The following is a 24,617-nucleotide window of genomic DNA, read 5'->3' as shown; positions in this document are numbered from 1 at the left end:
GCATCGTGACGACATAGACTCCCAAGTCCAATCCTTCCAGCCCCTCTGGGAGGCCCAGGATCCGCAAATTCTTCCGCAGCGAGCGGTTCTCCATTTCCTTCATCCTCGCATGCCATTTCTTGTGGAGCGCCTCGTGCGACTCCACCGTCACTGCCAGGACTAGGATTTTGTCCTCATTCTCCGAGGCCTGTTGCCGGACCTTGTGGATCTCTTCCCCCTGGGCCGTCTGAGTCGCTGTGAGCTTGTCAAGTGAGGCCTTTAGCGGTTCCAGCAGCTCAGCTTTCAGCTCCCTGAAGCAGCGATGGAGCTGCTCCTGCGCCCACTGCTGCCAAGCTGCCGATTGCCCGCCCGCCGCCATCTTTGTCTTCCTCCCTCGCACCTTTCTCTGTTCCAAAGCCGATTTTTTGACCGCCCCACTCCTGGTCCAGTCCATCCACTGGCAGAGAGGTGCAGCTGATGTCTTCCCACACCGGGAAACGTCCAACCAGTGCCGTTACGGGGTCTTAAAAGAGCCCCAAATCCCGAAAATAGCGGGAGCCTCTGAACGTGTGGCTTAGCTCCGCATCACCGCAACCGGAAGTCTACATACCTCTTTCAACACTCTGTGATGCAGATCATCATGCCCTGGGGATTTATCAAGCTTCAGTCCCATTAATTTGTCCAATACAACCTTCTTACTAATACAAATCTCCTTCAATTTCTCATTAGTCTCTTGACTTCCTAGTCCCTTGGATGTCTAATTCTGGGCGATTGCTTGTATCTTCCTCAGTGAAGGCAGACACTACAATAATTATTTAACACCTATGCTACTATCCCTGTAGAGACTGATAACTTTTTAAACATTGTATGAATTTCCCAGTGACCAGTGCAAACCAACAAGGTTTCATGTTTTAAGACTTTCACTATAACAAACAAAAATCAACATTGACTAAGCATTGGTTAGTAAGCAACAAACACACTAAACTAGAGTATCCCATTAACTTCTTAATAGAACTGAAAACCTCATGCCACATTTATACATTATCCCACACTCTCAATGGAAATGTAGTCTGGAGTATACAGCCCGCAGGTCTTCCTGGCTTTAACAGGATCTCTTCTCCTTGTTCCACCAGACAACATCTTCCTAAGTCCTTTTAAAAGACAGTCCTGACACTCCGTCTTCTGAACATAACGGAATGGGCTTCCAGTAAGTACCCTCCAGTGACTCCATTGTCTTTTACCCTCTAAAGCCTCATCTCTTCAAACTGGGAATCCATCTTCACCGGCACTCCACTTGGTGATGAACCCCAAAACAGTTATTTTCTTCTGCATATCAGCACCAGTCGTGGGCTTTCTTCTCCAAATTTCTCTGTCTGACTGACTGAGCGTCTGGACGTAGCACGTCCAACGGCTGCCTCCTCTGTGTGCCAGGCATTTAAACGTGTACCTTACTTTCAGTACATTTTGACTTGCATTCCTGACTCTCATAGCAAGCAGGTCACATGGGTTTGTTTCTGGGCAGATTTTATGTGAGTTCAAAGGGGCATATGCCTGGGCAGACTTCAGATGGGGCCACGTCCCCTCTCTAAGTTGCGTCATTTTCTCCTGAATTAAAGGAGCCAGATTAAAACATAACTGTCTTGTGAAGTTCATAACAATCTTTAACGATCTCAAAGCGTCCAAAAGCACTTCATGACCAAATAGAGAACTTTTTGAAGCTTCTTTTGTTTCATGGCAGGTGTGTGCTGCGGGCAAGTTCAGAATCAGTTGCCGAACCCGGGAGTCCAGGGGGGTGAGAGAGGCCAATGTCTTGGCCTTTGCTACCGTGGTAGCCCGGAGATGGATTTTACTGACATGGAGGGACGCGGAGCCCCTGAAGTTGGGGATGTAGGTCAGTGACATGGTTGTCTTTCTCTGGCTCGAGAAGATTAAGTTCGCCCTGAGTGGATTGATATTAGGGTTTGCCCGGAGGTACCAGCTGTTTATCGACTTCTTTGGGGAAAAATTAAGCTTTCAGCAGTGGGGGTGCGGTGGGGGAAGGTTAGTGGGGAATGGGGATTGGGGAGTTGTTGATGTAAGCCACGTTGGCTGAGTTTTGTTGTTGGTTGGATGTATGTTGTTCATTTTGTTACTTTGTTGTCTTGTTAAAATGGTTAAACCGATCCCTAATTTCCTTTTTGAGCTGAGTGGCTTCTTGGGCCGTTGTGAAGGGCAGTCAAGAGTCTACGACGCTACTCTGGGTCTGCCGTCACATGTAGGCCAAACCAGATAAGGACGTTAGTGAACCCGATGGGTTTTTGTGCTAATCACAGATAGTTGTCATGGTTGCCATTACTTAGACTAGCTTTATACTCCAAATTTATTAACTGAATTCAAATCGCCATGATGGGATTTGAACCCATGGCCCCAATAACATTAGCCTGGGTCTCTGGATTACTTGATTCAGTGTAGTAACTGTTGTAATTTGGGGGAAATGGGACCAGTAATTTGGGTGTGACAAGGTCCAACTAACAGCAGTGAGGTTAAAGGCTAGTTAATCTGTTTGTAATGATAAAGATTGAGCAATAAATGGTGCTCAGTCCACTGGGAGAACCTTGTTCCTCTTCAGCAAGCAGTGCCTTGTGCCTCAATGTTTTACATCCAATCGCGAGGAAAGGGCTTGGATTGATCTCTCACCTGAGAGGGCCTGTTACAGTGCTACTCCCTTAAGCTAGATTGTGTGCTCGAGTCTGTTACTTTGATGAGAGTAATAGTTTTGAGCATGAGAATAGACCCATAGTGAATTTATGTTGCATTGGCATGGCAGCGATTAGGAGGGACACGTACTGATTGTAAAACCAGGGGCTGGTTTAGCTCACTGGGCTAAATCGCTGGCTTTTAAAGCAGACCAAGCAGGCCAGCAGCACGGTTCGATTCCCGTACCAGCCTCCCCGGACAGGCGCCGGAATGTGGCGACTAGGGGCTTTTCACAGTAACTTCATTGAAGCCTACTCGTGACAATAAGCGATTTTCATTTTCATTTCATAAATAGTGCAGGAAGGTGATGAGAAAGTGGTCCAGGTCCTGTGGTGGGGTGAAGTTGATTTGTGGCCACGGAGAAATCCATTTGGAACATCAGCGAGCCGGTGTCTAGATTCAGTCAGAGTCATCCAGACTCGAAACGTTAGCTCCCTTCTCTCTGCACAGGTGCTGTCAAACCTGCTGAGATTGTCCAGCATTTGCTGTTGGCTTCAGATTCCAGCACCCGCGCTAATTTGTTTTTACCTAGATGTTGTTGTTGAGAGGGGATGATTGAAGCAGCTGTTTGAGGGACAGAATGTGGTGGAGATTAGGACCCATGTCAGAGTTGGGAGTGAAGCCTGCAAAGATTATCTGGGGGTTCAGCAGAGGTCTCAAACATTGTCGTGTGGAACTACAGTTCTGACCTACCGGGAGAGGAGCCCGGAGTAGTGGGAGTGAAACTGGAGAGGGACCAAGGGAGCAGTTTCCTCCACATCCTGTGCAACGAACAATACAGCACAGGAACAGGTCCTTCGGCCCTCCAAGCCTGTAGTGGTCATGATGCCAACCTTTGCCAAAATCCTCAGCACTTCCTTGTGTATCCCTCCATACCCGTACTATCCATATGTTTGTCAAGATGCCTTCTGAACGCAGTTAATGTATCTGCTCCCCTGGCAGCGCGTTCCAGGCACTCACCACCCTGTGTAAAAACAAAACCTGCCTCGCACATCTTCTCTAAACTTTGCCCCACAGACTTTAAACCTATGCCCCTTGGTGACTGACCCCTCCACTCTAGGAAAGAGTGCCTTCCCATCCACTCTATCCATGCCCCTCATAATCTTGCAGACCTCTATCCTGTGCACTAGGAGTCAAGGCGCAGAGGTTTTGAGAAAGAGCTGTAGGGTGGTGAAAAGCACATCAGCCGCAAGAGCATAAGCTCTTCACACCAGTGAAAGATGATGGAGAAATTCTGGAGGATGAGGGGAGCCAGAAGCCATGGGAAGCAGTAATGCAGAGATTACTCAGGAACATGGAAATAGCATCTAGATGTGGTTTGGTGCTTTGGAAATGGGAATATCAAGGGAATATCAACTAGGAGGAAAATTAGAAAAATTAAATAAATACTTAAATGAGGTATAAGTGGGACAAAAGTTTTAAAATTAAAATCTGGGTCCCCAAAATGCAAATAGATGGCAGGAGCAACAGCACCATCCGATGGTATGAACAGGTATTGCAGACTTTGAAAGCATAATGTTTTGGCCTAGGTCTTCATGGAATCCCTACAGTCAGAAGGAGGCCATTCGACCCATTGAGTCTATACAAGCCTGCTGAAAGAGCATCCTGCCTTATCCCTGTAACTTCATAACCACATCCAACCTTTGGACACCAAGGGACAATTTAGCATGGCCAATCCACCTAACCTGCACATCTTTGGACTGTGGGAGGAAACCGGAGCACTCGGAGGAGACCCACGCACACACGGGGAGGATGTGCAGACTCTGCACAGAGAGTAACACAAGAGTGGGACTGAACCCGGGTCTCTGGAGCTGTAAGGCAACAGTGCTAATCACTGTGCTGCCGCGCCATTCTTGTCAATGTTGAAGCAGTGAACGTACACTCTTTGCCACAGCATGTTTCAACATCCAAAGCATCAGCAAGGTCTAGGAGCATGGTGCATTGGATCAACTCTCATCCCCAGTGCCATTACAAATGAAAGACTGCTGGGTAAAAGACAGGAGCGGCCAGCTAGTCACAGCGCCAGAGCAGATCAGTGAAGCCGTGGCAACCTTCTATCAGGAGCTGTACTCCTGAGCCCCTGGTGGGGGTCTCGATGGACTGGACATGCTGCTCTTGGAGGAAGATGGGGTAGCGGGGCCTGGAAGCACCACTAGAACTGGGGGAAGTCATGGAGAGCATCATCTCCATGCAAGTGGGGAACGTACCAGGGCCAGACGGATTCCCGGTGGACTTCTATAAAATATTTGCACCAGTACTGGCCCAGCACCTGCGGAAGATATTCGCCGACTCACTAACAAAGGGAACCCTGCTGCCAATACTGGCTCAAGCCTCAACATCGTTAATGTCCGAAAAAGACAAATACCCAACAGTGCGGGTCCTAAGACCCATCTCACTCCTTAACACCGACGCAGAGGTCCTAGCAAATGCCCTGGCAAGGCAGCTGGAGAGCCAAGTACCAGAGGTAGTCATGGAAGATCAGGGGGGGCATTGTCAAGGGCAGGCAGCTAACAGCGAACATTGGACATGATCCATGACCCCCATCCGGGGCGAAAACACCAGAAGTGATCATCTCCCTTGGTGAGAAAAGGCCTTTGACAGGGCCTAATGGAAGTACCTTATAGAGGCACTGAAGCGGTTTGGGTTTGGGCCAGGGTTCACCTCCCAGGTGAACCTACTGTACAGCGCTCCCATGGCGAGTGCACGGTCAAACACCACTAGCGCCGAATATTCCAGCTGCACAGAGGCACGAGGTAGGGATGCCCGTTGTCCCCACTACTGTTCACCCTGGCAATTGAGCCACTGGCGATCGCCCACAGAGCGGCAAAGGGGTGGAGAGATATCCAGAGGGGAGACGAAGAGCATAGAGTCTCACTCTATGCAGATGACCTGCTCCTCTACATCTCAATCCCCCTGGCCAGCATGGAAGGAATAATGAAACTCCTGAAGAAGTTCGGAGCCTTCTCAGGTTACAAGCTTAACCTGAGTAAGAGCGAAATATTCCCTGTGAACTGGCAGGGGGAGGGCAGGAGCAGAACTGGGGGGAATATTCCCTGTGAACTGGCAGGGGGAGGGCAGGAGCAGAACTGGGGGGAATGCTGTTCAAACTGGCCCAGACCAAATTCTCGCAGGGAGAGTGCAGATGATCAAGATGAATGTGCTGCCCAGGTTCCTCTTTCTGTTCAGCTTCCTCCCAATCTGTATCCCCAAGGCCTTTTATAAGTTACTCATGGCGTTTGTTGGGGGGGGGGGGGGGGGCGAAGAACCCGAGGATTAACAAGAAGGTGCTGTAAAGGAGGAGGAATGTGGGAGGCCTGGCCCTCCTGAAACTCCAGTTCTACCACTGGGCGGCCACCGCAGAAAGAGTACGGGGATGGGTCACGGAACCGAGAGCGGAGTGGGTGAGGATGAAGGAAGGTTCCTGTGCAGAGACATCCCTCGAGCGCTAACCACAACCGCACTCCCATCCCCCTGGCCAGATACTGGAAAAGCCCAGTGGTAGTAGCCACGCTCCGAACGTGGAATCAAATGAGGCAGCACTTCAGATTAAACAAAATGGCCCCCATCTGCAATAGTCACAAGTTCACTCCCACCACAATGCATGCCTCTTTGAAGAGGTGGAGACAGGATGAGGGGGCACTGACAATTAGGGACATGCACACGGACGGTAGAGTAGTGACCTTGGGGGAACTCCCAGAGAAGTTTCCGCTCCCAAGAGCGAATGACTGCGGACGTACAGGTTAAAAACCTCCTGTAAGGAAACAACGATGTACCCCAGATACCAGGACAGTCATTTCTATAGAAAGACTAATGAATGTGAGACACCTAGTGGAGGGGAACTGTGCAGACATGTTTAGATGACTGATAGAAAATGTACGCTCACCCCTGGATGAGACAAATAAAATGTGAGAGGAAGAACTAGGCAGGGAGATGGGGGAGGACGACTCTGTATTGAATCATTGCACATGCACACCTCCTCTGGTGGGGGGGGGGTGGAGGCGGAGGCATATACATCCAAGAGGAACACGGGCGACAGGCAGAAGGGAGAAAAACTGCAAGACAGCGGTTTGCTGGCAAATTAATGCTTAACCACACTACATAAATCACAGTCAATACATATTTTGGTCAAGTCTGGCAATGTAAGAGAAACTTGCCAAGTTCCGCACGCATGAGTACGGCCTCAACCAGGACCTGGGATTCATGTTGCATTACACTCACTCCCCACCATCTGGCCTGGGATTGCGAAATCCTACCAACTGTCCTGGCTTGAGACAATTCACACCTCTTTAACCTGGGGTTACCCCTATCTCTGGATCTGTCAAGACTTAATTACCTGCAAAGACTCGCATTCAAAGCATTGTCTGGCATCTTTGACTTTGTCTATATATACGTTTCTGGAACCTACCTCTTCATTCACCTGAGGAAGGAGCAGTGCTCCGAAAGCTAGTGAGTTGAAACCAACCTGTTGGACTTTAACCTGGTGTTGTCAGACTTCTTACTGTGCTCACCCCAGTCCAACGCTGGCATCTCCACATCAATGTAAAGACTGCAAGAGAAGTATATTTGTTTATTCGGGGCTTTGTTTCAGTCGTCTTTTGTTGCTATATGTGTTGGTTTTGTTTGGCTTTCTGAATTTGTGATAAAAAATGTGAAAAGCTCAATAAAATATTTTTTTTAAAAAAGCAAATGAAAATCAGGCCCATTGAGGTCAGTGTTTTGCTTAATGGCAGGCTGATGTTTTATTATGGTTTTAAATTCTCTCAAACACAGCTCTTTAAAAAACGTTCATGCTTTAACGCAGCAGAGTAGCATGGTGGTTAGCATAAATGCTTCACAGCTCCAGGGTCCCAGGTTCGATTCCCGGCTGGGTCACTGTCTGTGTGGAGTCTGCACGTCCTCCCCCTGTGTGCGTGGGTTTCCTCCGGGTGCTCCGGTTTCCTCCCACAGTCCAAAGATGTGCGGGTTAGGTGGATTGGCCATGCTAAATTGCCCGTAGTGTCCTAATAAAAGTAAGGTTGAGGGGGGGTTGTTGGGTTACGGGTATAGGGTGGATACGTGGGTTTGACTAGGGTGATCATGGCTCGGCACAACATTGAGGGCCGAAGGGCCTGTTCTGTGCTGTACTGCTCTATGTTCTATGTAAAAGAATATAATGAACCTTTTAAAGACTATCATCAACCTGTAAATACATTAAAACATTTTTTAATACTTAAAACATTTAAATCCTTAACAAACTTTCAATGCCCAATGACGGCTGGGGAACATCTTGGACAAACTGGGGGATCTCATTACCATAGAGCTTCACGATAGGGAGATCTCATTCCTATAGAGCTTCCCGATAGGGGGTCTCATTACCATAGAGCTTCACGATAGGGAGATCTCATTCCTATAGAGCTTCCCGATAGGGAGATCTCATTACCGTAGAGCTTCCCGATAGGAGGATCGCATAACCATAGAGCTTCCCGATAGGAGGATCGCATTACCGTAGAGCTTCCCAATAGGGGAATCTCATTCCTATAGAGCATCCTGATAGGGGGATCTCATTCCTATAGATCTTCCCAATAGGGGGATCTCATTACCATAGAGCTTCCTGATAGAGGGATCACATTCCTATAGAGCCTCCCGATAGGGGAATCTCATTACCTTAGAGCTTCCCGATAGGAGGATCTCATTCCTATAGAGCTTCCCGATAGGGAGATCTCATTCCCATAGAGCTTCCCGATAGGGAGATCTCATTCCTATAGAGCTTCCCGATAGGGGCATCTCATTCCCATAGAGCTTCCCGATAGGAGGCTCTCATTCCTATAGAGCTTACCGATAGGGGATCTCATTACCATAGAGCCTCCCGATAGGGGGATCCCACTCCTATAGAGCTTCCCGATAGGGGGATCCCATTCCTATAGAGCTTCCCGATAGGGGATCTCATTACCATAGAGCTTCCCGATAGGGGGGATCTCATTCCTATAGAGCTTCCCGATAGGAGGATCTCATTACCATAGAGCTTCCCGATAGGGGGTCTCATTACCATAGAGCTTCCCGATAGGGGGATCCCATTCCTATAGAGCTTCCCGATAGGAGGATCTCATTCCTATAGAGCTTTCCGATAGGGGGATCTCATTACCATAGAGCTTCCCAATAGGGGGTCTCATTACCGCTTCCCAATAGGGGAATCTCATTCCTATAGAGCTTCCCAATAGGGAGATCTCATTACCGTAGAGCTTCCCGATAGGAGGATCGCATTACCGTAGAGCTGCCCAATAGGGGAATCACATTCCTATAGAGCATTTCGAAAGGGGATCTCATTCCTATAGAGCTTCCCAATAGGGGGGATCTCATTCCTATAGAGCATCCCGATAGGGGATCTAATTCCTATAGAGCTTCCCGATAGGGGGATCTCATTCCTATAGAGCTTCCCGATAGGGAGATCTCATTACTATAGAGCTTCCCGATAGGGAGATCTCATTTCTATAGAGCATCCCGATAGGGGGATCCCGTTCCTATAGAGCTTCCAAATAGGGGAATCTCGTTCCTATAGAGCATCCCGATAGGGGATCTCATTCCTATAGAGCTTCTGAATAGGTGGATCTCATTCCTATAGAGCTTCCCGATAGGGGCATCTCATTACCATAGAGCTTCCCGATAGGGGGATCTCATTCCTATAGAGCTTCCCGATAGGGGGATTTCATTCCTATAGAGCTTTCCAATAGGGGAATCCCATTACCATAGAGCTTCCCGATAGGGGGATCTCATTCCTATAGAGCTTCCCGATAGAGGGATCTCATTCCTATAGAGCTTCCCGATAGAGGGATCTAATTCCTATAGAGCTTCCCAATAGGGGAATCCCATTCCTATAGAGCTTCCCGATAGGAGGATCTCATTCCTATAGAGCTTCCCGATAGGGGGAATCTCATTACTATAGAGCTTCCCGATAGGGGGATCCCATTCCTATAGAGCTTCCCGATAGGAGGATCTCATTCCTATAGAGCTTCCCGATAAGGGATCTCATTACTATAGAGCTTCCCGATAGGGGATCTCATTACTATAGAGCTTCCCGATAGGGGGATCTCATTACTGTAGAGCTTCCCAATAGGGGGATCTCATTAACGCTTTCCAATAGGGGAATCTCATTCCTATAGCGCTTCCCGATAGGGAGATCACATTACCGTAGAGCTTCCCAATCGGGGAATCTCATTACTATAGAGCATCCCGATAGAGGATCTCATTCCTATAGAGCTTCCCAATAGGGGGATCGCATTACCATAGAGCTTCCCGATAGGGGCATCTCATTCCTGTAGAGCTCCCCGATAGGGAGATCTAATTCCTATAGAGCTTCCCGATAGGGGATCTCATTACCATAGAGCTTCCCGATAGGGTGATCTCATTCCTATTGAGCTCCCCGATAGGGAGATCTAATTCCTATAGAGCTTCCCGATAGGGGATCTCATTACCATAGAGCTTCCCGATAGGGGGATCCCATTCCTATAGAGCTTCCCGATAGGGGGATCTCATTCCTATAGAGCTTCCCGATAGGGGGATCTCATTCCTATAGAGCTTCCCAATAGGGGGATCTCATTCCTATAGAGCATCCCAATAGGGGATCTCATTCCTATACAGCTTCCCGAAAGGGAGATCTCATTACCATAGAGCTTCCCGATAGGGGGATCTCATTCCTATAGGGCTTCCCATTCCTAATCCAAACTCCATCAGGAGCCTCTGCCTCTCCATCAGCAGCCCGGTCTCCAATCTACCCTCAGAATCACCTCCACCAGCCTCGTCACCTCTGCTTTCACTCCTCCATCTCCCTGTGCGCCCAAATTGAAATAAACCCATCCCCGAACCACCGCCTTGAGCGCCTCCCACAGCGTGGCGGCTGTGACCTCCCACGTGTCATTGAACTCCACATATTCCTCACTCACTCGCAAAACCCCACATCCAGCCTCCACAGCAGGCGCTACCCACCCCCTCCCAGTCCACCAGCGAATCCATCCAGTGAGGCGCGTGGTCAAAAATTGCTGAATACTCTGAATTAACCTCACCAGCTATGCCTTGCCGAGCATGAAAATGTCAATCCGGAAGTACACCTGGTGCATAAGAGAGAAATATGAAAATTCCTCCCCTCGGCACGTTCGATTATACCGACACCTTCCCTGACCTCGGGCTCAACTGGTCCAAGCTTGGTTTAATAACCATATTAAAATCCCCCCCCACCCCCCCCCATGATCAACCGGTGTGAGTCCAGGTCAGGAATTTTCCCCAGCACTCGCCTCATAAAATCTACATCTCAATTTGGGGCATCAACGTTGACCACGACCACCATCAACCCCTCCAGCTTTCCACTCATCATCACGAACCTCTCCCCCGGATCTGCCACAATATTCCCCACCTCGAAAGCCACCCGCTTATTCACCAGTACCGCCACCCACTTCGTCTTCATATCCAGTCCTGAGTGGAGCACCCATCCTTTCCTCAACCTTGCCTGGTCCCCTATCTTCAAATGAGTCTCCTGCAAAACAAAAATGGCCATGTCCGCCTTCAGATCCCTCAGGTGAGCAAATACATCAGACCGTTTGACCGGCCCATTCAGCTCCCTCACATTCCTCACGACTAGCCTGGTCAGGGGGGTGGGGGGGCTCCCTGCCCCCCCCCCCCCACCCCCCCCCTGCTAATCAGCCTTATCCCTTTTTGGACCGGCCCCGTCCTGTGTCATGTGACCCTCCGGCCCACCTTCGGATGTCCACTGTCATCGCATCCCCCACTTTTATCTCCTGACAACTCCTGCTCTCCCGTTAACTAGCCCAGCCAGCTAGCATGACGACCCCCACACAAGGCCTCCGAACCCCCCCCCCCCCCCCCCCGTCTATACTCTCTCCAAAAACAGAAAAGGTTCGCTCGTCCTTCATGTTCCCCCGGGGAGGGCCTGGCCTCCAAACACCCTGCCGGCAAAAGAAAAGGAACATTTCAAGGGGAAAAGTTTCCTGAGAACAAAGAAACATCAGCACAAATTCCTCCAAAGTTCACTGTCCTCCTTCTCCTGCCAGTCCATTGTCCCTCATAAACTCCATCACCTCCTCTGGCATGCCAAAATAATAATCACGCTTCTGGAATGTCACCCAGAGGCGGGTCGGGTACAGCACCCTAAACTTCGCCCCCTTCTTAAAGAGGGCAGCCTTGTCCAGTTCAACCCAGTTCAACCTCCTCTTCACCAGTTCTGTACCCAAGTCCTAGTACAACCGCAGCTCGTTCCCTTTCCAGGTGAATGTCCTCACCTGCCTCGCTCACCAAAGAACGTTATCTATCCAGAAAGCAGTGCAAACGCACCAGCATCACCCTTGGCGACTCACCTGCTTGCGGCCTCCACATCAGCACTCGGTCGACCCCCAGGGGCCGGTCAAAGGCCCCCTCCTCCATCGACTGCTCCAACATTTTGGGCATGTCTGTGCCTGCCTTCAATGCCGTCGGGCACCCCACAATCTCCCAAGTTTTGCCTTCTGGAGCGTTTCTCCAGATTCTCCTGCATCACCCCCACCTCGGCCACCAACGAGACCAGCTGCTCCTCGTGCTCCCCCACTGCTCTCTCACTTCCTGGATCGCCCGGCCCTGGGACTACAGCCTCTGCTCCACCCTCTTGATCCCCGATTTAATCAGTTCCGCCACTTTGGCCAGGTCTTCCAGGGCCTCCTTCCTCTGCCGGCTGAATGTAGCGTTCAGAAACTCCACTAGCTGCTCCGTTGACCACTGGGTGGGCCGAAAAGCCCCCTCAGTCTCCGCCATCTTAACCTGCGGCGTGCCACGAAGATTCCCCTGTTCCAGCAGCTCTTTCCTCCTCGCCCCACTCCTATTTGTGGAACCACCACCAGCCACACCAGAGGAGTTACACCTCCTACAGCCGCTCCTGCACCTCTTTCCATCCAAAACCTTTGCACTTCAGACAGGGAAAGGACCGGAAAATATGACCTTGAGAGGGAGCCACCAAATGTGCGACCACTCGCTCCATTGCCGCCACTGGAAGTTCCCACACCTGTTATATTGATGTGCACTAGCTCTGACATGGGCTGCCATTTTGGTTACATTTATATTTGAGTCCTACCCCCACAACCCAAACATGTGCAGGGTTGGTGGATTGGCCACTCTAAATTGCCCCTTAATTGGGGAAAATAAATTGGGTACTCTAAATTTATTTTTTTTTTAAACTGTAGTTAGACCCTGATTTCAGCCAGAAGTTTGACATTCCCAATTAATCAGGACAAGCTGTGAACTGTTAATGGTGCTGTTAGGAATTGGGAAATATTGACTCAAACTGGTTATATGTAGATGAGATTACACAAATGATTCCGGCCTGGAAGCGATTATAAGGGTGAAATAGAGTTTCCCTATCAATTAAATCAGTAAGTACAGTAAGTTCTCGGAGCTGTTGTCTGTTAATTAACATGGCATATCTTTCTTGTGATTTGTTTTTTGCTCCACCTATTAGCTTTGCATTTTACTTCCGCTCGGAGCTTTTCTTCTCGATTGTGTTTAGAGATGAGGGTTAATTTCTTCTCCCAGAGGGCAGTGAATTCTTTACCGCAGAGAACTGTAAAGGCTGGGTCATTAAGTATGTTCAAAGCTGAGATAGACATGATTTTTAATCGGTAAAGGAATCCCGGTTAATGGGGATAAGGCAGGAAAATGAAGTTGAGGATCTGCCGTGATCTGATTAAATGGCGGAGCAGACTCAATGGCCTACATCTGGTCCTATGTTTTATGATCTATCAGAACAGATTAATCATAAAGACCTGACGGAATGTGGATCATACAGATCCATTTCACTGCGGAACGTGGATGCGAAAATAATCGCAAAGGGCCTGGCCAAAAGGCTGGAGGGCTGTGTACCAGAGGTGGCTGCTGCTGCGACCATCAATGCACACGAGACGATTAGTAGAAGTGAACAGTGGATTTAATCAGCTAGATCTGTGCCTGCCTGTGACTGCTCTGTACTGAGAGCCGCCTACAGGCTGCAGATCTATATATCACCCCCGAGGGGGCGGAGCCACAGGTAGAGCCCACAAGGGCATCAACATAATACAATACAATACAGTGGTGAATTTTAGCAGCAATACGTTCACCACAGTCGCAGAGGACCAAACAGGTTTTGTCAAGGGTAGGCAGCTCACAGCGAACATCAGGCGGCTGCTGAATGTAATAATGACCCCCTCCGGGGAGAGAACACCAGAGGTGATCGACTCCCTGGACACAGAAAAGGCCTTCGACAGAGTCGAATGGAGCTACCTCCTCGAGGTACTGAAACGGTTTGGGCTCGGAGAACCCGGTAAGAACCCGAGAATTCCCAAACAGACACTGCAAAGAGGAAAATCAAAGTGGGTTTGGCCTTCCCAAACCTACAATACTACCACTGGGCATCGGCGGCAGAAAGAATGGGGGGATGGGTACAAGAACCCAACACAGATTGGGTACAAATGGAGGAGGCATCCTGTAAAGGAACGACCCTATGGGCCCTGGCCACAGTAGCACTCCCATCCTCCTCAACAAGATACACAACAAGCCCAGTGGTAGCGGCCACGCTGAGAACGTGGACCCAGCTGAGACAACACTTCAGGATAACCAAAATATTCCCCATGGCTCCCATATGGGGCAACAACAGATTCCCCCCAGCCATGCTGGATACCACCTTCAAAAGGTGGAGGCGGGACGGGGGCACATTGACGGTCGGGGGTTTCTACGTAGGGCACAGACTGGCGACACTAGATGAACTGATGAGGAAGTGGAGGCTAGTAAAAGGACAGGAAATGAAACACCTCCAAATAAAATACTTCCTCCGCAAAGTAACGGTAGGGTAGCACGGGGCCCCAGAAACCACACTCCTCGAGGACCTGGTAGCCCCCCCTTCTCGTTGCTTGTGCCTATGTGGGAAAGTTTAAGGACAGCTACTGGACAGAGCCCAGACTCCACTGGACGGGGCCAGACAAAAATGGGAGGACGATCTGGTGACAGAGGTAGGATGGGGACTCTGGAGTGAAGTACTGAGCAGGGTGAACTCTACCTCCTGCGTAAGGCTAAGCCTAATTCAGCTCAAAGTGGTGCACAGAGCGCAGCTGACCAGAACCGGAATGAGCAGGTTTTTCCTCTGAGGTGGAGGACAAATGTGAGCGGTCCAGAGGGGCCCGGCCAACCACGCCCACATGTTTTGGGCTTGCCCCAAGCTTGCTGGGTTCTGGGCAGCCTTCTCCGAGGCAATGTCCAGGGTTGTGGGGGTGAGGGTGAAGCCATGCCCAATAGTGGCAATCTTCGGTGTATCGGAGCAGCCAGAGTTACACATGGGGAAGGGGGCCAACGCCCTCGCTTTCGCTTCCCTAATCGCATGCGGGAGAATCCTGCTCAGCTGGCGATCGGCAGCACCACCCACAGCTGCAGCCTGGCTCACTGAAGTTCGGAAGTTCGCCACCTGGAGAAGATTAAGTACGCCACCTTAGGGTCAGAGGAAGGCATCCTGGATACTTGGGGGCAGTTTGTCGGTCTGTTCCAAAACCTGTTCGAGGCCAGCAACAAGGAGTAACTGATGGAACCATCAATTCAGCGAACACGTGTTGTTGGATCTGAACAGAGGCTTTAATACACTTACAATAGAGCCAGCCTATTCGTCGTTGAACTTCAGGTGAACTGGCAGGCTGGCTCTAAGGCACTGATCTTTATACATCGGTCCCAAGGGGAGGAGTCCTGGGCAGAGCCAAGGGAGGAGCCCAGTACAAACTCTCGCGTACTCCCAGAGCGACTCCCCCTGGTGGTAGGATAGTGCAACTGCACTTACAATGGGTAGATAACGAACATATATACATGGAGTGATATTGGCAACTATATATAGTGTGAATCACATTCACCCCCTGTTAAAAAATCAAGTCCGGCGGGGGTGATGACTCAAAGAGTCAGTCTGTCTGGTGGACGAATTGTCCGTTTTGATTTGCGGAGCACCGGGGTTGCAGCCTCTTGCGGTGGCTGGGCGGGCGTCGAGGTCAGGGGTACGGTTGCCGGCTCCGGGGTCAGTCTTGTCCATGCCTCATACACCTCCTGGTCGAATGGAGACTGGGGGGGTGGGCTGGTGCTGGCGCTCGGGACTGGTGGGGTGAGCTCGCAGAATCGGGGGCGCAAGGAGGCGGCCGCATAGGGAACGGGGAAAGGAGTTCCTCGGTGGGGGTAGATGGGGGGCTGGATCCAGCGGGTGCCAGGTCCCGGAGGGATACTGTGTCCTGGCGACCGTCCGGGAACTCAACAAATGCGTACTGTGGGTTGGAATGAAGCAGGCACAACTTTTCAACAATGGGGGCGGTCTTGTGCGCCCTGATGTGCTTCCTTAGGAGAACCGGGCCTGGCGTCCACAGCCACGCCAGAAGTGAGACCTCTGTGGTAGTGCCCCTGGAAAAAATGAAGAGCCGCTCTTGGGGGGTTTGGTTGGTAGCTGTACACAGGAGGGATCTAATTGCGTGGAGCGTATCAGGGAGGACTTCCTGCCATTGGGTAACTTGGAGCTTCCTGGACCTGAGGGTCAGTAGGACGGTCTTCCAGACCGTCGCGTTCTGCCTCTTCACCTGTCCGTTCCCCCTGGGGTTGTAACTGGTAGTCCTGCTCGAGGCGATGCCCTTGTCGAGCAGGTACTGATGCAGCTCGTCACTCATAAAGGACGCACCCCGGTCGCTGTGCACGTAGCTGGGGAAACCGAACAGGGTGAAGACACTATGCAGGGCCCTAATGACTGTGTGGGAGGTCATATCGGGGTATGGGATGGCGAAGGGGAATCGGGAGAACTCGTCAATAATGTTAAGGAAGTAAATGTTTTTGTTAGTGGAGGGGAGTGACCCTTTGAAATCGATCACAAGGCGTTCAAAGGGCCTAGAAGCTTTGACCAGGTGGGCCCTGTCTGGTCTATAGAAGTGCGGTTTGCACTCCGCACAGGTCGGGCAGTCCCTGGTGACCGCTTTTACCTCCTCGTTGGAGAAAGGCAGGTTTCGGGCTCTGATGTAGTGGGCGAGCCGGGTGACCCCTGGGTGGCAGAGGTCATCGTGGATGGCTTTTAGGCGGCTGATTTGCTTGCTGGCGCATGTCCCGCGGGATAGGGCATCCGAGGGCTCGTTGAGCTTCCCGGTTGATATTTGATATCGTAATTGTAGGTGGAGAGTTCAATCCTCCACCAAAGAATTTTGTCATTTTTAATTTTGCCCCTTTGCGAGTTGTCGAACATGAAGGCGACCGACCATTGGTCGGTAATGAGGGTGAACCTCCTACCTGCGAGGTAGTGCCTCCAGTGTCGGAAAGCCTCCACGATGGCTTGTGCTTCCTTCTCGACTGAGGAGTGTCGGAGTTCTGAAGCGGATAGGGTACGGGAGAAAAATGCAACGGGCCGCCCTGCTTGGTTTAAAGTGGCTGCTAGCGCTACCTCTGAGGCGTCGCTCTCAACCTGAAAGGGAGTGGATTCATCCACCGCCCGCATGGCTGCTTTGGCGATGTCGTCCCTGATGCAGCTGAAGGCTTGGCGCGCCTCAGCAGACAGGGGAAATAGTGTGGCCTTGAAGAGTGGGCGGACTTTGTCCGCATATTGGGCGACCCACTGGGCGTAGTACGAAAAGAGCCCCAAGCACCGTTTGAGGGCCTTGGGGCCATGGGGGAGGGGGAGTTCTAAGAGTTTGAAGAGCATGCGGTCCGGGTCTGGGCCCAAGACTCCGTTCTCCACGACGTAGCCGAGGATGGCTAGTCTGTTTGTGCGGAACACGCATTTCTCCTTGTTATATGTAAGGTTTAATTTTTGGGCCGTCTGGAGAAAACGGTGGAGGTTGGCGACGTGGTCCTGCTGGTCATGGCCGCAGATAGTAACATTATCCAGATACGGAAACGTGGCCCGCAGCCCGTACTGGTCTACCATTCGGTCCATTGATCGTTGGAACACCGAAAACCTGTTAGTGACGCCGAGGGGAACCCGGAGGAAATGGAAGAGGCGGCCATCGGCATCGAACGCCGTGTAGTGGCAGTCCTCCGGGCAGATTGGGAGCTGGTGGTATACAGACTTCAGATCCACCGTGGAAAATACCTGATATTGGGCGATCTGGTTTACCATGTCTGCGATTCTGGGGAGGGAATACGCGTCTAGGAGCGTAAAGCGATTGATGGTCTGGCTATAATCGACGACCATGCGGAATTTTCCCCCGGTCATGACGATCACCACCTGAGCTCTCCAGGGACTGTTACTGGCCTCTATGATCCCCTCACTGAGCAGCCTTCGGAGCTCCGTTCTGATAAATACCCTATCCTGCAGGCTGTGCCGCCTGCTGCGGGTGGCTACCGGTTTGCAATCCGGGGTGAGGTTGGCGAAGAGAGGAGTGGGGGGCGATGCGCAGCGTGTCGAGGCTGCAGATAGTGAGTGCGGGCAGGGGCCCGCCGAAGCTGAGGGTGAGACTCTTGAGATTACATTGGAAATCCAGGCCTAAGAGGAGTGGCGCGCAGAGGTCGGGCAAGACATACAGTTTAAATTTGGAATAGCTAGCGCCTCGAAACGTTAGCATTGCTATAGTGCGGCCTTGGATTTGGATGGAATGGGAGCCCGAAGCGAGGGCGATAGTTTGGTTGATGGGATAAATAGGGAGGGAACAGCATCTTACCAGCTCTGGGTGTATGAAGCTCTCTGTGTTCCCGGAGTCGAAGATGCACGACGTGTTGTACCCGTTGATCTGGACCTCCGTCATCGAATTTCTCAGATGCTTGGGGCGAGATTGGTCGAGGGTGACCGTGTTGAGTTGCGGGCCGCGTGGTGGGTGCCCGGGGGTGTCGAATTCTTCCGATCGGGTGTCCTGTCGAGTAGATGCTGCTGCGTTCTGGCGAGCTTGATGCAGGAACACTGCGCTGAGTTGCGGGCCATGTGGTGACTGCCCGGGGAGGTCGTACTCCTCCGATGAGCTGTTTGAGTCTGGGGATGCAGCTAGGGCCTGTGGATCGCACGTGGAGGGCGGTGATGAAGATGGCGTCCAAGATGGCGGCCCCCATGAATCGCACGAGGCCGGCCGCATGGTGGAGGTTTGCCAAGATGGCGGCCCCCATGGATCGCACGTGGCGGGAGGGGGCGGAGCCTGAGCGTAGACCACAGCGTTTCGGGCCCTGCGGGCCTGCTGATGCTGGGGGCGATGTTTTTGGACTGTTGGGGTGTTGAGGGCTGGGGCCCTTCTGCCGAGGCACACTTTAGCATAGTGGCCTTTCTTCCCGCAGCTGCTGCAGGTCGCGGATTGGGCTGAGCAGTGCTGCCGCGGGTGCTGGCTTTGTCCACCGAAGTGGGAGGCTGGAGCAGTTGAATAACTGGTTTGGGGAGCTGAATAGTGGCAGGCTGGAGCAGTTGAATAACTGGTTTGGCAAGCTGAGTAGCTGGCTGGGGGAGCTGAGAAATTAGCTGGAGCAGCTGGATAGTTTGAGTAGTTGACTGGGACAGTAGGACCGGCTGTGGCAGCGCGAGAGCTGGGGGGCCTTGCGGCACAGGCTTGGGGGGGTCCTCAGGTCGGGGGCCCATGCGGGGTTAGCGGGGTCTACGGGAGACGAGTTGAGGCTGCGGATGGAAACTTCCATCGTGATAGCAGCCTCTACGGTAGTCTCTAAGCCCTGGGCCCCATTTTCTAATAGTCTCTGGCGTACATAGCTAGATCGAAGGCCCGCTACAAAAACCTCCTGCACAGCAAGCTCCCTATGTTCGGCTGTGGTTACGGCCTGGTAATTGCAGTCATTTGAGAGATTGTTCAACTCGCGTGTAAATTCAGCTAAAGTTTCAGTAGCCCGTTGTCGGCAAATCGTGAACACATGGCGGGCAAAGACCTTGTTCATGGGCCTAATATACATTTTGTCCAAAATCGCCAGCGCAGCGGTGTAGGAACCGGCTGGATTTAATTGTGTAGAAATTCTGTGGCTTACCCTCACGTGCAGTAGGCTGAGCTTTTGTTCCTCCGTAGTTTCAGCAGTGCTGATTTTGGCCAGGTAGGCCTTAAAACATTTCAGCCAGTGGCAGAAGGTTTCTTTCGCCTCTGCATCCTGCGGATCGTGTTCTAGACGTCCTGGTTTTGGAGCGGATTCCATGCTTTACTTCGGCAGCTTCTTAAGTGTATTAAATTGATGGAACCATCAATTCATCGAACACGTGTAGTTGGATCTGAACAGAGGCTTTAATACACTTACAATAGAGCCAGCCTATTCGTCGTTGAACTTCAGGTGAACTGGCAGGCTGGCTCTAAAGCACTGATCTTTATACATCGGTTCCAGGGGGAGGAGTCCTGGGCGGAGCCAAGAGAGGAGCCCAGTACAAACTCTCGCGTACTCCCAGAGCGACTCCCCCTGGTGGTTGGATAGTGCAACTGCACTTACAATGGGTAGATAACGAATATATATACATGGAGTGATATTGGCAACTATATATAGTGTGAATCACATTCACCACAGTAACCAAGTAAGAAATGTTTAAAAAATCAAGATAGATGAGGTACCAAAAGACTGCGGAACCCTGGGGGTAGGGGGGGAAGAGGCGGAAGGAAGGTGGGGAAACCACGGAAAATTAGGGGGGGAGCTACTCCCCATTTTTTTTTTTCTTTTTTTTTTCTCCAGTCTGTCTGGAAAATAAAAGAAAACCTCAGCCGAAGCCGGGGAGAGGGGGAATAGGGAAGGGGGAGGAACCGTGGGTGGAATTCTCCGCTCACTCGTTGCATCGGGAAGGCCGTCATGAACTCGGCCGAGTTTCACGACGGCCTCGGAGGCCGCTCCTCGCTCCCTATTCACCCCCCCCCCCTCCCCCCCAGGGGCTAGGAGCGGCATTCCGTATATCTCGGCCGTCGGGCCTTGACGTTTGCGTCAAGGCGGCGCGCCGAGAATGACGCGACGGCGGCGCCTAAGTGACATCAGCCGAGCATGCGCAGGTTGGCCGGCTCCAACCCACGCATGCGTGGTTGCCGTCTTCCCCTCCGCTGCCCCGCAAGATGTGGCGGCTTGATCTTGCGGGGCGGCGGAGGGGAAAGAGTGCGTCCCTTGGAGACGCCGGCCTGACGATCGGTGGGTACCGATCGTGGGCCAGTCCCCTCCAGAGCACGGCCGTGGTGCTCACTCCCCTCTCCGCCCCCCACAAGCCACAAACGAACCTTTGGGCCATGTTCACGACGGCAGTGACCAGGTGTGGTTGCCGCCGGCGTGAACAGGTCGGGACGTCAGGCCGCTCGGCCCATCCGGGCCGGAGAATCGGCGGTCGCCGTGAAAAACGGCAACCGCCGATTCTCCGAGCGGGGGTTGGGAAAATCACGGGGGTGCCAGGGAGGCGTGTCATGAGTCGCCCGGCCCTCCCGCGATTCTCCCACCCGGCGTGGGGAGCAGAAAATCGCGCCCCATAGACCGATCCAAAGGGCACAAAATGCATGTAGGGTCAGTTAAACGAAGGACAAACTGAACCGCTCTGAATAATAAAGGATATTAGTGCGGGCGAGAAAAATGTGATGTGTGTGTGTATGTATACAACTGCTTGTGAATATGGGAAACACCAATAAAAGATTTATATAAAAAAAATATTTTGGTGGTAGGAAGTCCTGCATTAGTGACCTTTGAATGTAAATAAAAGGTTCCCTTTGTAACTATGTACACCATTGTAAATAAGGAAATGTGATTATGAAAACTATGGTCACAGATGCGGGGACAACCTGTGATATATATGTTATTGATGTGCTTGTTGTTCTTGTTCTGTTTTTAAAATTTATGTGTTATGTAAATTTTGATATTGTGTTAAAATTCCAATAAAAATACTTTTAATAAAAAAAAAAGAAGAGATTCATCAGTTATTAGTGGACTCTGAACAGAGCCACTTGCTGTATAGGGAGTTTCCTATTTACCCAACAAACATTTGGATGTAATTTTTGAGGATTTCACTGTTTGCCCTGGTAATACTGACAAAGCCAACTCTCGCCCCTGAGCCAGAATTGAGGCTGACACTCGAGATACTGATGAGTGCTGTAGTCAGAGATACCAAGCTGGATTCTCCGTCAGCGGGATCCTCCGTTTCGCTGGCAGCACATTCACACCCGCGGACTTCCCAATGCCGTGGGGGTGCCCACAATGGGAAATTTCATTGGCTGGCTATCTATTCCCGCCCACTATCTTTTACATGAGGCATTAAAGCAAGTCTGCAGTCTCGTGTGGATGTAACTGATTCCATGGCATTACTTAAACAAAAGCAGGGAAGTTTCTCTTGCCCCCACCACCGCATACCTGCCAGTGATTATCCCTAAACGAACATGGCTGCTGGGTTTCTTGCATTCGGATAGTGATTACACTTTGAAAGAATATTTAATTGCCTGTAAAATGGTGTGAGGTGGCCCTAATCGTCAGCACGGTGGCACAGTGGTTAGTACTACTGCCTCACAGCACCAGGGACCCAGGTTTAAATCCTGACCTTGGGTAACTGTGTGGAATTTGTACCTTCTCCCTTTGTCTGGGTGGGTTTCCTCTGGGTGCTCTGGTTTCCTTTCCCAGGCCAAAGATGCCCAGGCTGGGTGAATTGGCCATGCTAAAATTACCCCAAAGTTTGGTGGAGTTACAGGGATAGGGGTGGGGGATTGGGCCTGGGTCGGATGCGGGGGCTGGTGCAGACTCAATGGGCCAAATGGCACCTTTCTGCCCTGTATGGATTGAATAATTTCTAGTGACGAAAGACTCAGTAAAGTCAATCTTTCTTTCTTTCATAGAAATCATTTTGCTTGAATCAGACTTAGTCATTTAATCAGCAAAGACTTGGTTAGCTATTGAAACCGTTCAACTTAAATGACGGGAACAACAGGTGAACTGATACGACACTACATTGATTAGAAGTAAATGCATTTTAGACATGCTGCTCAGTGCGTTTGGGAAGTACTGTTATGGTTTTAGAAGGTGGGGTTTACTGCTGATGTGGTTCATGTATTTCTGCATATCGTTGTAATGATTAACCTGGGAAGAATATCTCCAATTTCCTCCCTATGCCCCATTACACAACTCCCTGACTAAGCGGCTCGTTCCACAAGAAGCAACTGGGGGAGTGAACGGTAACTGTATTCATTGTTGTTTGAGTGTAAATGCTGGAAATTAGTTTTGTGCTATCAGTTTCTCCAGTTTTGACTTACTTGCTCGTTTAGATTATTTTGTAACAGTCTAAAGGATTACAATTATCACCAAGTAATGGACAAGTGCTTTGCGTATTTCTAAGGAAAAACACGACAACAAAAATGTCATTTACTGCCTGCATTCGAATTACATCACACAATTGTCAGCACCAGTGCTTTGATGGTGATTTTATTTTTAGTATTTTGTAAGGAATTGATAGGGTGTAGACGTGAGGAACCTTTTGTTGCTAGTGGGAATTCTAGACGAGGGGCATGATCTTGAAATCAGGAAACTTAGCTTTGCATAAAGGGTGGTAGTAGTCTGGAAATCACCTAGAACATAGAACAGTACAGCACAGAACAGGCCCTTCGGCCCTCGATGTTGTGCCGAGCAATGATCACCCTACTTAAACCCACGTAACCCGTATACCCGTAACCCAACAATCCCCGCATTAACCTTACACTACGGGCAATTTAGCATGGCCAATCCACCTAACCCGCACATCTTTGGACTGTGGGAGGAAACCGGAGCACCCGGAGGAAACCCACGCACACACGGGGAGGACGTGCAGACTCCACACAGACAGTGACCCAGCCGGGAATCGAACCTGGGACCCTGGAGCTGTGAAGCATTGATGCTAACCACCATGCTACCGTGAGGCCCCTGACCTCACACAATAAATTTCAGTTCAGTAAATCATTTACTAGTTGAGGGCTATGGAGCAAAGCTGAATGGATGGAATTGGGATACAGATCAGATATGATCTCATTGAATTGCAGAACAGGCTGGAAGGACTGAATGATCTAAATCAGTGTTTTTCAAACTTTTTTTCTGGGGACCCAGTTTTACTAACCGGCCAACCTTCGCGAGCCATGCCAGCCGACCTTTGCAACCCACGCAGGCCGACCTTCACAACCTACCATTTTCTCTTACCTTTAATGCGAGAGGTGAGCCTGCTTGGTCCTCACGATCTCACTCCAACCGACGTTCGGGGAGGGCATGACCTCAGGCAGGAAGATTACATTGAATTTTTTTGCGTCTCCGATTGCGCAAATTCACGCGCAAAAGCCGCAGATGCCGGCTTTTAACATTGCCAGCTGCGAGCAGCCTTCAAAATGACGGCCGCGACCATACAAAAAAAATATGGGCGGCTCCGTGACCCTCTCGACACCCACCCGCAGGTCCCAACCCCGACTTTGAACATGCCTGAACTAAATGCACTCCTATGCCCTGCATACAGAGTGGGTCAGGAAAATGTTAGGGTGCATGACCACCCTGCCTGTCCTTGTGAAGAGTTCTCAATCCTTTCTACTATCAGTCCTGTGTTTGAATGAGTTACAAACGGTTCATGCAGACTGGATTGGTGAACACCTTCCAAGAGTGTGACACTCCTGACTTGTACCTCTTAAAGGAGGCCTTCATCAGAGTCATCAGTTAAGCTTTTCTGCCTGCTGCCCTAGCCTGGTGTCTGGTGGGGGTAGCTGGCACCAATCTGGGGGTGCTAGTGCCAATCTGAACTGAAATAGGGAGATGCTATTGGGTGAACTGGTGGAAATTATCTGTGAAACCACTTGCTTTCTGCATACCTTGTTGTTGGGCAATGTTCTGCTGCTGGGCATCTGAATCATGCTTTTAAACATAGAACATAGAATATAAAGTGGAGAAGGAGGCCATTCGGCCCACCAGGTCTGCACCGGCTCTTGGAAAGAGCACCCCACTTAAGCCCCACACCTCCGTCCGATCTCCATAACCCCACCTACCCTTTTTGGACACTA

At 50.8% G+C, this 24,617-nt stretch overlaps 1 protein-coding gene across 3 annotated transcripts in view; it reads left to right on the top strand.

The window, feature by feature from the left end:
- LOC119964494 (monocarboxylate transporter 13-like) overlaps positions 1–24,617 on the top strand; it is a 64,378-nt gene that overhangs the window by 26,928 nt on the left and 12,833 nt on the right. The window contains exon 2 of one of the 3 annotated variants that reach the window (XM_038794052.1): positions 1,718–1,870. The exons of 1 other annotated variant lie outside the window; for it this stretch is intronic. In XM_038794052.1, the coding sequence (XP_038649980.1) occupies positions 1,718–1,870 (153 nt within the window). Of the gene's footprint in view, positions 1–1,717; positions 1,871–22,734; positions 22,785–24,617 lie in introns of those variants that run through there. One more of the 3 variants, XM_038794054.1, reaches the window with a different exon arrangement.

Source organism: Scyliorhinus canicula, chromosome 4, assembly GCF_902713615.1.
Source record: "Scyliorhinus canicula chromosome 4, sScyCan1.1, whole genome shotgun sequence".
NCBI classification, from domain to species: Eukaryota; Metazoa; Chordata; class Chondrichthyes; order Carcharhiniformes; family Scyliorhinidae; genus Scyliorhinus; species Scyliorhinus canicula.
The sequence above is the reverse complement of the archived record's forward strand: the minus strand, read 5'-3'. Positions and strand labels throughout refer to the sequence as shown.